We start from the raw sequence: 12,442 nt of genomic DNA, 5'->3' as shown, positions 1-12,442 counted from the left end.
TTTTCCATAGCAATTTTAATTATTCAAATACAAAGAACAAAAACCCAATTCAAGTGAAGTACAACAACCCTGAACAGCGCCACAAACGCAGAATATTTTCAACTTTTCACGCATTGATTCATATGAGAGAAAACGTTCCGATTTCACTAGACAAAAGAAAAATAACTTACTTCCGCTAAGGTACCCTATTTTTCCATCTCTTACCTCCAGGCCGTGTTAATCTCGGCGATAGGGGGAATGAACATTAAACCCAGCCTCGTCGTCACTGATAACTTCGTGCTTTTACAAGATGAATAGTACATTATTTGCTGTGTGCACATCCCCTCCTATCCTGGCAACCTACCACCAACTAACTTTTGCTCAAATAAATCAAGAGGACGATAGTAATTGTTCTTGCCGCTATGCATTACAACGGACTGCGCGCGCCCCCTTTTTTCGGCGAAGATTTTTCCCCGCAGGAAAAGACTCATTCTGTGACAAATTTTCGACTGCTGGGATGATGGCAACCAAACGGAGCAAGGGTACATAACTGAGCTGACTGACAGTTGTTTAACGAAGTGCTAGCCTGTAGACGAACAGTGGGGAAGGCTTCCTCTTGGTGTCGATCTACAAAATAAATTAATAGATGGAAGCTAAAAGTTTACCGGATTCAAAATTTACAAACTGTGAAATTTTCGGTTGTAATAGATTCTAGCCTGTTGTATTTGCAAGAATTTAGCAACATTGTCAATCTAAGAGAAGCAGAAGTTCTTCCAACTACGACTGGCCACTAAAATCTTTACAACATTCAATAAACAAAGAAAAAAATCCCTATGACGATTGTGCCACCCAGTACCCTGATAATGTTTAACAGGTATGGGCAGGCACTATTGTTACTCCAGCCAGTCAATCACTGTCTTATCTGCACCCGTAACAATGTCTGTCTACCGACAGTGCCAGCTCAACGCAACATGACATTTCACGTCCAGGGCACACAACACATAGCGCATAGATTTGAAGTACGACCCGAGCCCGTCGTAGCAGTAGCGTACGAAAAAAATAACAAAACTCTGACGAATTCCTTTAAAAGTGAGTGGAAATTTTCCTACCTTCGAATGCTTCGACTAGTGCCGTGCTTACGTTCCCAATTCGACGAACCGAAAGGGAAGGACATGAGGCAAAATTGTGAGAGAGAAACGTAAGTCAGTCAAGTCAAGTCAGTCCGGTTCGAAGTACTTCTGCAAGTATTTCCTCTTTGGCCGAAATCATCAACACTAGCGCGCGCATACGACATAGGCAAGTAAAGTCCACAACGAGCAGTCGATTATTTGCGTTGTTGTTTCTGCTTTGGTTGCTACTGTTATTATTGTTAGCATATTTTTTGTGTCTCACTGCCGCTGCTGGTGTTGGTGGAGGCCACGCGATCGCAAAAGAACATCTGTATCGTCTGGTGGTATGTGTTCGAGCGCAACAGCCAGACAGCCGCTGCTGTACTAAACCTAACGCACTAGTCTGCTGCTCTGCTTATCGTGACACGCGCAATCACAGGTAGCCGACTGTGTTGGCACAGCTGTGTTAGTGAACGATCGAGCCGCGAAAGCTCAGACGGCGGGTTGTTATTGTTGTTGCGATTGCATGTGATTGTATGTACATGTGCAAAAGGTAATCTTTTTTTGTTGCTGCTTTTATTGCTACCACACTGCTGTTGCTGCTGCTGCTTTTGGCACTTGAGGCGAGTAACAAGCAACGCGGAAAATAAAGAAAACAAGTTGCTCTTTGCCAGCTTTGCACACTGGTAATGGTGTTATAAAGTAGCTCATACGACCGACCGAGGACCGTGATCACCATCCTCCCGGAGGAGATATACTTCCCCCCTCGTACAAAATTGAAATATCGTTTTGCCCATTTAATTTGTATTCTAAACTAACATTTTCCATGTATTTTCATACTAAAGGTCAACAAAAAAAAATGTTTTTTTTACTGGAAAGGAGACAAGGGTGAACCGTTCAGTCGAACAAGGAAAGTCTATCAAACCTGTGCAACGAACAGTTGATCATAAAAATGCCTTCAAAGTTCAAACGACCTTCTGCGATTCGGAAGGAAATGTGTGCAAAAAGAGGAAAACAGATACTATGATGTGACATCTTTGGTTTAATGACTAATGAAAGAAAAAAATCCTTGACCTGCTTTTCCTCTTCAATGGGTAAGCATTTCGCGGTAGCACAGTGCTATCAATAGATTTAAGCCTTTTCATAAAACAGAACAGCCAATAAGAACATGTGCTGCAGCATAAAGTTAAAGTAGAACAGAAAAAAATTGTTTCTAATGTTTGAATATCTGTCTATTACCACATATAATGTTGCAGTTAATAACCAACATCACGTGCAAAAGTCAAAATTTTGTTGTCACACAATAAATACTCTTACTTAACTGTTTATGTAGTCCTAAATATAATTTTAAATAGTATTTTGAAAGGTCGGAAACATGTCCTGCCCAACAACAAAAATCCGGCGTCTAACTGCTATTTTTTATGGGATACGAACACTATAAGTAGCACTGGCCCCGCAATTGTCCTGTAATCTTCGCAGCCAGCTGTTAAGTCTGTCGAATAAAAACAGTTCAAGTTTCGAAAAACAAATGCAGCAGCTAGGCTTTGCTTTTCGCTAAAAACCACACCTAATTTGATATAACGGTCTTTAGACTAGCTGCGTCACAAAGTGCAAGCTGTGGAACCTTAGACGCCTTGTAATATTAAATTTTACAAAAAAAATGTTAATGTTGATTCACTTCTTAGGTACATGTGAGAATGAATCATCGTTCATACTGCTATTGTGTCGAATCATAGCTCTATTATTGAACATTAAGACAACTGTTTCCTAATGCGGCGAAAATACGTAATTTAATAGTAACGACTAAAATGTGATGCAGTAAAGTGCCCTTCAATGGTACCATCACGCATGAGAAAATTATTTCAAATGCTTGTGCCTAATTGGTTTCTTTACAAAGTTCAATTATCAGTTGATAAAACAAAGTACCTGTAGCGTTATAGTGTAATAGTTAGTCATTTTTTTTATAAGCTGCTAAAATTCCCACAAAAAGTTTTCAGTTCAGTTGGAGCATAATTTGATTATCAATATGTCGTATATTAGATATGTCTAGTAATTTTGAAGTAAGCATAACAAAGTCTAGGTGCTACATTCCATTTCCGAAACTTGACCTTGTTTTTATACGACAGACTTGGCAGCCAGCTGTAAGAATACAGGACAATTGCGTGGTTAGTGCTATTAAAGCTTACATCCTGTCCCAGTCGAAATTCTAACATGCGATGACTGGCAAAGCTATAATCATTAATTTATTTTTTTCTGCATTGAATTGGCTATACGTGGATCAAAGTCGGGAACCAAACGTAGTCCTACGTCAGACAGGCGATCGTGCCTGGAACTCTTCTCTCCGCTCTTTTTTCACTCAAACTTATAAAACTAAAAATTGATAATTATTTCCCATATGATCTAGTGGTTAGGATATCCAGGATAATGTGAGGTGGCAGTAGTCAGTTTTCGCTTCGATTTAACACTGTTTTTCGAATCTATTCAGAACAAGATCTGATCAGAATGTAGACTCGAGACATTTCTCATTTTCTGTGCTGTTTATTCGTAATCCTAATGAAACAAAATATATTTTTTCTCACGTACTAGATAAAATGTATAATATTTTACATTGATCATATTTAAATGTATCTATTGCCTGCATGATTCTTCTAACACAACCAATTCTTTTCTTTTTTTTCTGGCTCAGCAATTCCATAAAAAAGTAAAATTTCCTAAGCTTATTCCTTCTCAGAACATTTTTGGATTTTAGATTTGTATTTTTAGTTGGATGAAACGCCCTTTTTAGAGTTAGGGTGGTACTAAAAGTTATTGTTTTACCAACCCTTGCCACTGAACCAATTTTAAAAGTTTTATTTTTGGGAAAATATTGGACTGACGCTCAGAATTTTTCCAGATCGCAAAATCACTGAAAGTATTTTTTTTTTTTTGCGTTTCCAACATCATTAAGATCAGTTCACTGGTTCAAAAGTTATGAATTTTTAAAAGAAAGTTTGATAAAATTGACAAATTTTATCTCAGAAATCTGCACTCTGAACGACAAATGAAAAAGGAATAAGCAGATCTTCGATAAAAATCGGAGCACTTGTAAATTTTGTCTTTTTTGAACGAAGTTCATGGTTTGCGCTAGCTTTCAATTTGATTCTTAAACGTCGTTCAAGTATTAGCACGGAAGGACAACTACAGCAGGGCTGCTAAAATGAACCTACCAGTTTCGCCCAATGGCGATTTGAACAGAACAGATTGGCAAAATTAGCAAGTAGGTAGGCACTTTTCCTCAGATTAAAAATATCAAAATCTACATCCGAGATTGTTTGCGCTGTCGGAATGCTCACTATCTGCCATGTTATGAGTTTTTTTTGTTGTTTAAAAATAGCACCGACTTTTAAATGCAAATTTTTGAGCCAGCGGAAACGAGCTGTAAACAAATAAAAATGTCTGTAGTTGAGCAAGTGGACCTCGACTGACCTCGATTGGTCCCAAAACTCTAAAATTTTACTAAAAATTCTCATTAAAGTTAGCAAAATTTCTTAAGAAAATGTCCCTTTGTTGCGCTACCTTCGCTACTTAGGTTTATTCGCTATTCTTGAACGATCCCATTGTTTATCCTTTGCATACTAACCTGATTACGCTGGAATTCCTCGATCGCTCTAAGCGCCGAGTCAGTCAACTTCACGAAGATCAGTTCCTTGCTGCTGTTGGGATTCTGCTGCTGCTGGGACAGTCCATAGTTCCCAGCGCACAGGGCAGCCATCTTGAGCGCTGCTAAGGCGAACGACGGCAACGACGACGACGACAGCTACACACAAGCACTTATCGGCGATGGGAAGGGAATGGGGAAAAAATGGCAGAGAACGAGCACGAGACAGGCCGAAAGCAAAGGTGTCTCGGCGCTGTATCCTCTCTTCGACAGGCGGCAGCTCTGACGTTTGTGGGGTTACGTGCGTGTGTGCGCTCGTGTAAATTAATGAATAGCAATGACGGTTGTTGCTCTGATTGGAAGGTTTTGGATGATTTTTTCTACTTTAAAGGATATTATAAACCGTGGCCAAAGGACAACTGCAGGTTTTCTTAGTCACTGTGTGAAATTAGCGAAGGTTGCTGCTATCACGGGTTTCAGTGCTGCGACGATAGTGCGATCGGCGTTATGCCTTTTTGCCACGTAAAAAATTCAATGAAATATTTTTATATCTTGCTCTCTGCGCTGTATCGGTATTGATGGTAATGCATGTACCAGTAGTATTACACTCAGACACTTTCTCACACACGCGCGCGCGATTTATATCAATTTTTTGCTTTTTAATATTTTTCTTCTCGATCACACTCGCGATACACTATGGTGGTGGATAATCTCTCTTTCTTTCTTTCTTCCTTGCTACTCTGAAATGGGGATTTTTTAATTTTAATTTTCCAAGACGTGCGACCTCGAGTATGTGCGAGTGGTAGCGCAGTGTGCGTTGGTGTGTGTACCACACACGCAAAAAGAGGAAGGGAAAACTCAAAATTTTCCTGCAATCTGCTAGATTTCTGTTCGAGCTAACATTTTTTCCCTATCGCGATATTGTCATTTTTCGAGAATTTGCAAAAATATAATTTCCACAATTAGTAGGTATTGAAACAGAATTGAAAAGCAAAAAATGAGAGCGACACTTTCGTGAGCTGTCAAGGACTATTACCTCTCTTTGAGCCACGTTAGGTAGAACAATTTTCAATTTTCTTTGTTTAACATTTGCCTTTGATGAAAAGTATCCCTTTTTCGCGAGGTAACTTCCTTTCCTTTTTTTTCAGTATTCAGCGTATTAAGACTCACTTGTTTTACAAGGTCTTAATTTACCTATTTTTTCTCTACTAATTGAACGCACACATATGCAAACAGGTACTGCACGTATATGAAAAATCAAAATTAAATTTTCTTGAAATTATTTCGAGTTCAACACACTAAATGCTTATTTTTGCAATATTTATCGTAAATAGGTTCAGAGTACGTTTGAGTTATGCGAAAAATCGATGAAAAATTGAAACACCTTTGCAAAAGTAATTCATAGTATTCAAATAAAGAAGCTGTTGCTAGGAAGAAAAACTACGTTTTTGAACACTTTATTAGGGAAATTCCATCAAGCAGCCAGCAGTTTCTTGCTCTCACTATCACTCACTCGTGCTTGTTCGCTCGCACTTCCAGAGTCAGCCTTGGACTCGTTTTTTTTTTTTTTCTTAATGCTACTTGGCACACAAAATTTCTCAAATTTTCGTGTTTTGAGCAACTTTCCATTAAGCAAAAAAAAACTGATGCAATTTACCGGAATTACTTTAACCAAATCGGGAGGAAATCGACGATTACGCGAAGGTGAACAGTGTCTTTGTTAGGTAGTACTGCACTTAAACTTCTGCTACTTTCGCGACTAAAAACTATGCTTAACGTGAGTACGAATCGTAGATTGGTAAGGAAAATTTGAAACAGGACTACTAGTTTTTGAAAATAATTCAAACAGAGTCGCGGCGCACTTAATGCCTATCCTTTTCTTAAGGGGCAATTTTTCTTCTTCTGCACACTATACTAGTCTTCTTTTGATTGCGACTGGCACGCGCAGCGAGTCACACACAGTTCCTTTTCCCGCACTCCACACACTGCGACTGATTTACGAAAGACTCTCGGCCAGGGATGCCACATATAATTCTGTGTTTTTTGTTGGAAAAATCTGACAATCTGTACAGCGAGGAAAAATATCTGTGCAAAAATCTGTCCAATGCAAAACAATGAGCGTGAAAGAGATAGAGTCATTTTGCTGACCATTTCCGTCTCTTTCACTCTCATGTAAATGCTCAAAAATCTGTTTAATCTGTATAATTTGGCGAAAATCTGTATTCTATGCCTACAGATTCTGTACAAGCGATTTCTTTCAAATATCTGTTAAACACAGAATAATCTGTGCATGTGGCAACCCTGCTCTCGGCAACAGCCAGTTCGCAGGCAATCGAAAATCCGACGAGAGAGTGAGAACGCCGAAAGGTAAAAAATTATGTTTCTGGCAGTGTTGTCAATTATTTTAGCAAAATTCATGAGCAGAAGAAAATAATTTTCATAATGTTTGAATTAAGCAAAGTCTGACAACTTTATAGATATTTTATAAATTGACTTCCAAATATTTATACATTTTCAAAAAACCTGCGGTGACCAGATGAATTTGGTGATGAAAAGCGTTGAAAAGTCTGCACGGATCTGCAACCTCATATGAGTTTAGAAGGTTGGCATCGCTGCTAGGCTTCGGGAGTCGGGAGTCGGGACTTAAAAATTTCTCGATATCTGTGAGTAGAGTCTGAGTCGCGAATCTCGCGATCTCGCGGTTTCCACTTATTCTCTCCACTATATTATGTTCTCTCAATTCTCTCAGCAGCTACTGTCAACTTTTTGTTTTGACATTCCTTGCCTGACACTGCTAACAGTGATGCCGGATGTTGTATTTAAAAGAATTATTTTAAATTAATTTTCTCATAAAATTGGTGTTAAATTTTCAAACATGAGCTCAATGAAAATTTTGCTATTGTGCTTCCGGGGAAAATATTTCAGCTTTACATAATTCTGCGCAAAGGTAAATCATGTATTATTGACAACGCAAGTTTTCTATGTTTATGCTCTTATACTTTGTTTAGATAACATTTATTTTGTTCTATTACGTACAGACTTACTAACACAGTAACACGAAGCAAGCTGTTTAGCTTTCCACGAGCGATAATGGCGGATATTGGGCACGAGCGATAATTGGGATATTGGGATGTTGGGTTTTTCCCCTTGTTGGGGACTTACCACCGCGACCATTATTTTGATCTATTGTGGTGTGTCCTCTTTTAATTTATGCCATGTCGTATCAGTGAGCTATCAAAGTTTGATGAGCCACCTCAACACTGTCGGCATTTATCCCAATCATGTGATGCATTTCGTATGAAATTTATCACCTGATTAGGAGCAGCATTCAAAATATCGCAGGGCTGAGTCAGCCCCTTATCAAGATATCTACGTCGTTTATGATATAGTGCAACACAGTCGCACAACAAATGTTCGGAGCTTTCAATCTCATGATTACAAATAGTTTAATAGTTTTTGTGATTGAAGAGCATTTGGCTCTATAAAACGTTTCGATTGCCGGGCATTCGAGGTAATATTCCAGTTAGACTGTACCTTTAGTTTTTCCCAATTCCTAAGTTTCATTTTAAGGGCACATGAAGATAGTCCAAAAAAGGGTTCGGGTCCTATGAACTGCATAGATGATCCCTTTTTTGCCAATTGATCAGCGGTTTCGTTCCCTTTGATTCCGCAGTGACCAGGAACCAATAGAGGTTGACCATATTGCGACAGGAAAGTTTTTCCAACAGTTTTATGCATTCCCACACCAGTTTAGAAGTGTGAGTTTTTGATTTCAAAGCATTCAATACTGCTTGACTATCCGAGCAAATACAGATATTTGCATTTTTGTAGTTTCTTTTTATGCATATCGATACACACTCTAGTATTGCATATATTTCTGCTTGAAATACAGTGGGATTTTTTCCCATTGAAACTGAAACGTTAATCCCTGGGCCTGTTATACCAGCACCTGCCATGTTATTTTGTCTTGATCCGTCTGTGTAGAACACCAGTGATCCTGAGCGAAAGTTAGGTTCTCTGGCATTCCAATCAGAGCGAGTAAAATCAAGAACACGAAATTTGTGATCGAAGTAGTTACGCTTAGGCATATGATCTTCGTTCATTAATATTAAGGGATTTACGGAAAACTCTTTGAGAATACTCAAGTGTCCAACGAGATCACCATCGAAGAACCTCATGGATCGCTTGAGCCTCAAAGCACTTTTCATAGCATCCAATTGGATGAATTGATGTAGAGGAAGAAGATTGAGTAGAGCTTCTAAGGCTTTAGAGGGAGTGCTACTCATAGCTCCTGTTATGGAGATGGTAGGAAGCCTTTGTAACTTGTTCAACTTAATTTGAGCCGTTTTTTGTTTTGTTTTCGGCCACCAGATAAGCGATGCATGCATAAGTGATTCTGGGTTTAACCACAGTCAAACAGACGAGACACTCGCGTTAATTCCATCGTCCAATCAAAAACCACTCATTTTTCAAAAAAGCATGTTTTGCAACATGACCACACCGCGGCGCGTGAGAGTTGCTTCGAGTTTTCAGCATAAAACCATACAAATGTAAAAACCCTACAGCATAAAACCATGCAAATGCAAGCTACTCCGCAACATGCATGACAGAGGGTGCTAATGTGCAAGCAAAATTTGTAGGACGATGGTTTTTAAAGGATTTTCTTCTATGTGTCATGTCAGTTCGTCAGTGGTTTAACTATTGCTGAGTATATCCAGTAAATCATATTTGGTTTAAGACCCCATTTTTTAACGAAGGTTCTTTTACAGACCCAACAAGCATTTATTGCTTTACTTGTTTGTTGTTCGATATGCGTGTTGCAACAAAGTTGTTTATCTAAGGTAACGCTCAAATACTTGACATCTGTAGATAGAGACAACTTAACGTCTCCTAGTTTTAGACCAGTGAAAGATACTTTGCGTCTTTTAGTAAATGACACAATTGTTGTTTTCGTAGGATTTATGCTCAATCCCTCGCTTTTGCACCATGACATGTGAATGTTGGGTTGGAAATGAACAAAATGTTGGAGGGTCATTCCGGTCGAGCGGCGAGCCAAACATTTTCTTCTGTCAGTTTGGCTCGTGGCGCTCACACACCGGCGAGCGTGTTGGGCGAATATGAATTCACCAACATTTTCGGCCAACATGTACAGTAGAATCAATATATAGAATGCCAGTGTCGCTGCAGTGCTCGTGGTAAACATCACACATTTGAAAATTATGTATTTACATTGTATGCGCATATGTGTGAGTGATCGATTCGAAACGGGAATCTGATTGTCAAACTAAAAAGGCAACCCAATAAAAAATCGTTCTGCTTTTCCGTGAATCACGTAGGATAAACCACCCGATTTGATCGTTTTGGGGTATTTCATCGGCAGGAAAATTTTCTATTGGGCCATTTGACAATGTAGTTCCCGCATCCAAGACACGAACCAGCAACATGTTTGCCACCAAAATATCCATGAAACACCAGCGACACTGGCATTCTATATATATTGATTATACTACATGTACGTACGTGTATGGGGGCCTTAAGACAGCTCTACAGATGCGAATTATGAGCAATGTTAACTGTCATTGAGGTGCTTGCAATTGGTGCTAGCCTGAGTGTAGTCAACTTTCATACAATCCGTACGCTATTTGCTGTATTTCCTAAGATAAGACCATGCGGGTTTAACAGTCTTGCGATTAATTTCTTTAAATGCAAATTATACCAATCGATGGCATACACTGAGAAAACTTTTTATATATTTTTTATTTGTTTCACACATAGATTTTTTCTATGTGCCCAGTAAATGAACTTTATGTGCCAAACAGTTACCATTTATGTATTTTTTAAATTTACCTTTAAAATTTGCACATACATATGAATAGCATATAATTTTCATGTGTACTTCTGGGCGGATTGTGTTTATATGTGGCACATAATAATTATAAGGATTTTCATATGGAAATTTTTCATTAGTTATGTGCGTATTATTTTGAGTGTAAAGTATAATGCCACACACTGTCGAAGCAGCATGAGTAACATCGTGACTAGCGAGTAACGAATTCCGGTCCAAATTACTCGAAAAAAAATTACATTAAATTTTGTAGTAGAAACAATGCATCTACACAAGGGGTGTCTCACTTCGCAATTTTGCACTAGCTTTTTACATCATTTGCATGCATTGCAAAAATGCAAGCGAGATTTTTTTACTGAAGTTTTTGGAGCGTCTTAGTAGAATACGAAACCTAAAAATAAAGAATAAGAAAACTTATCCAATTTAATTCTACTATGTGTATTTTATTCAATGACAGATACCTATTTCGCCTACGACTTGCAGGCTTCCTCAGTGTCTGTTTTCGAACAGTGTCTGTTTGGTTTCGGAGATTTTTTTGCTGCAAAATTTTTTTATTGGCTGCAACCGTGGTTGCAAAGCGATATTTGCAGTGATTGCAGCATTTGCAGTGAATATATTTAATATAAATCTAGTGAGACGCCCCTAGCATCTACAACAGTTTTTTATTGTGAACATTGAAACTTATGGTAAAATTATTGTAAAAGTGCCTAAAATTCAAATTTTATTTATTTTTTTGTTTCTTATTTTATGCTACAGAATTGGCCATATTTTATCATATATTTACTGCCTTTTTTATTCATATTTAATTGCTTAGCCTAAAAAAATTATCATAAAAAACCGATAAATATTACTGTAAACGAAAATTTTTGTTCGCGAAAAAATTGATTTTTTTATTGTTAAGATACTTTACAACCCGTCATTTTATGATAGAATCTCTGGAAACCATGAAAGTTATGGTGGACAACAATAAGTTTGATGGTTTGGTTATCTTGTTGGAATTTATTGTTTTTGCTGTATTTTGTATCCTATTGTTACAGTAATTTTTGTCTTCGTGTTATGGTTATTTTTTCCGGGTAGCCAAAAAACTATTCAGGGCATCAAGTCTACTTTGTAAAAGTAGTAAGCCCAGACACAATGCATACGGATTTTACTACATTTGACAGAAAACCCATGGAAAAACTGTCAAATTGCCGCAACGTAGTAAAATCCGTATGCATTGTGTTTGGGCTTTAATTTAGAAAAGTTCCAGTCTGTTCTTTATTATTGTCAATTGCAAGGAAAATTGTACCTTCCAGAGTGCGATATCGCTCATAAAGGTGCTATTTTGCATTAAATCGTTTCGGTCCCTTCGGCGCACTTATTGCTTGAAATATAACGAAAAAGTGCGCCGAAGATACCGAAACGATTTAATGCAAAATAGCACTTTTATGAGCGATATCGCACTTTGGATGGTACAATTTTCCTTGCAATCAGCAATACATAAAAATAATACATCCGCCTTTCGATATGTTATCATGCTAATTAGAAATCTGTAAATCAGAGATGCCAGATGTAAGCTTTTCATTTTGATACGGACACGATCTTTTATTTTAAAAGTGGTCAATGCAATAAATTGCTTGGAGACATTTGGAAACCTTGCAAAAATTGAAAAACAAAATTCGGATAAAACTCGGAAATTAAATGAGGAACTTTAAAATCATTCTGATGGAGACTTTTTTTCCAGAATCAAAATGTGGACCGAACGATGGAGCTTCAAAAGTTAATTTGGCATCCCTGCGTGACATTCACAGAGCAGTACAAAAAAGTGCACTGCCCTCTCACTGACCGCACCACCACAACATCACCCACATTTTATGCTGCAGACCCGATGAA

General features: G+C 38.0%; 1 protein-coding gene across 6 annotated transcripts in view; it reads right to left on the bottom strand.

Annotated features, from left to right (window-relative positions):
• LOC128737742 (RNA polymerase II elongation factor Ell-like) overlaps positions 1-6,696 on the bottom strand; it is a 190,001-nt gene extending 183,305 nt beyond the window's left edge. For 2 of the 6 annotated variants that reach the window (XM_053832441.1, XM_053832446.1), the window contains exons 1-2: positions 6,383-6,696; positions 4,708-5,465 (exon numbers count right to left, since the gene is read on the bottom strand). In XM_053832441.1, the coding sequence (XP_053688416.1) occupies positions 4,708-4,839 (132 nt within the window). In that variant the 5' untranslated portion in view covers positions 4,840-5,465; positions 6,383-6,696. The other 4 variants (XM_053832443.1, XM_053832442.1, XM_053832444.1 and 1 more) reach the window with 4 other exon arrangements.
• Positions 6,697-12,442: the final 5,746 nt, after the last annotated feature.

Source organism: Sabethes cyaneus, chromosome 2, assembly GCF_943734655.1.
Source record: "Sabethes cyaneus chromosome 2, idSabCyanKW18_F2, whole genome shotgun sequence".
Classification (NCBI taxonomy): Eukaryota; Metazoa; Arthropoda; class Insecta; order Diptera; family Culicidae; genus Sabethes; species Sabethes cyaneus.
The sequence above is the reverse complement of the archived record's forward strand: the minus strand, read 5'-3'. Positions and strand labels throughout refer to the sequence as shown.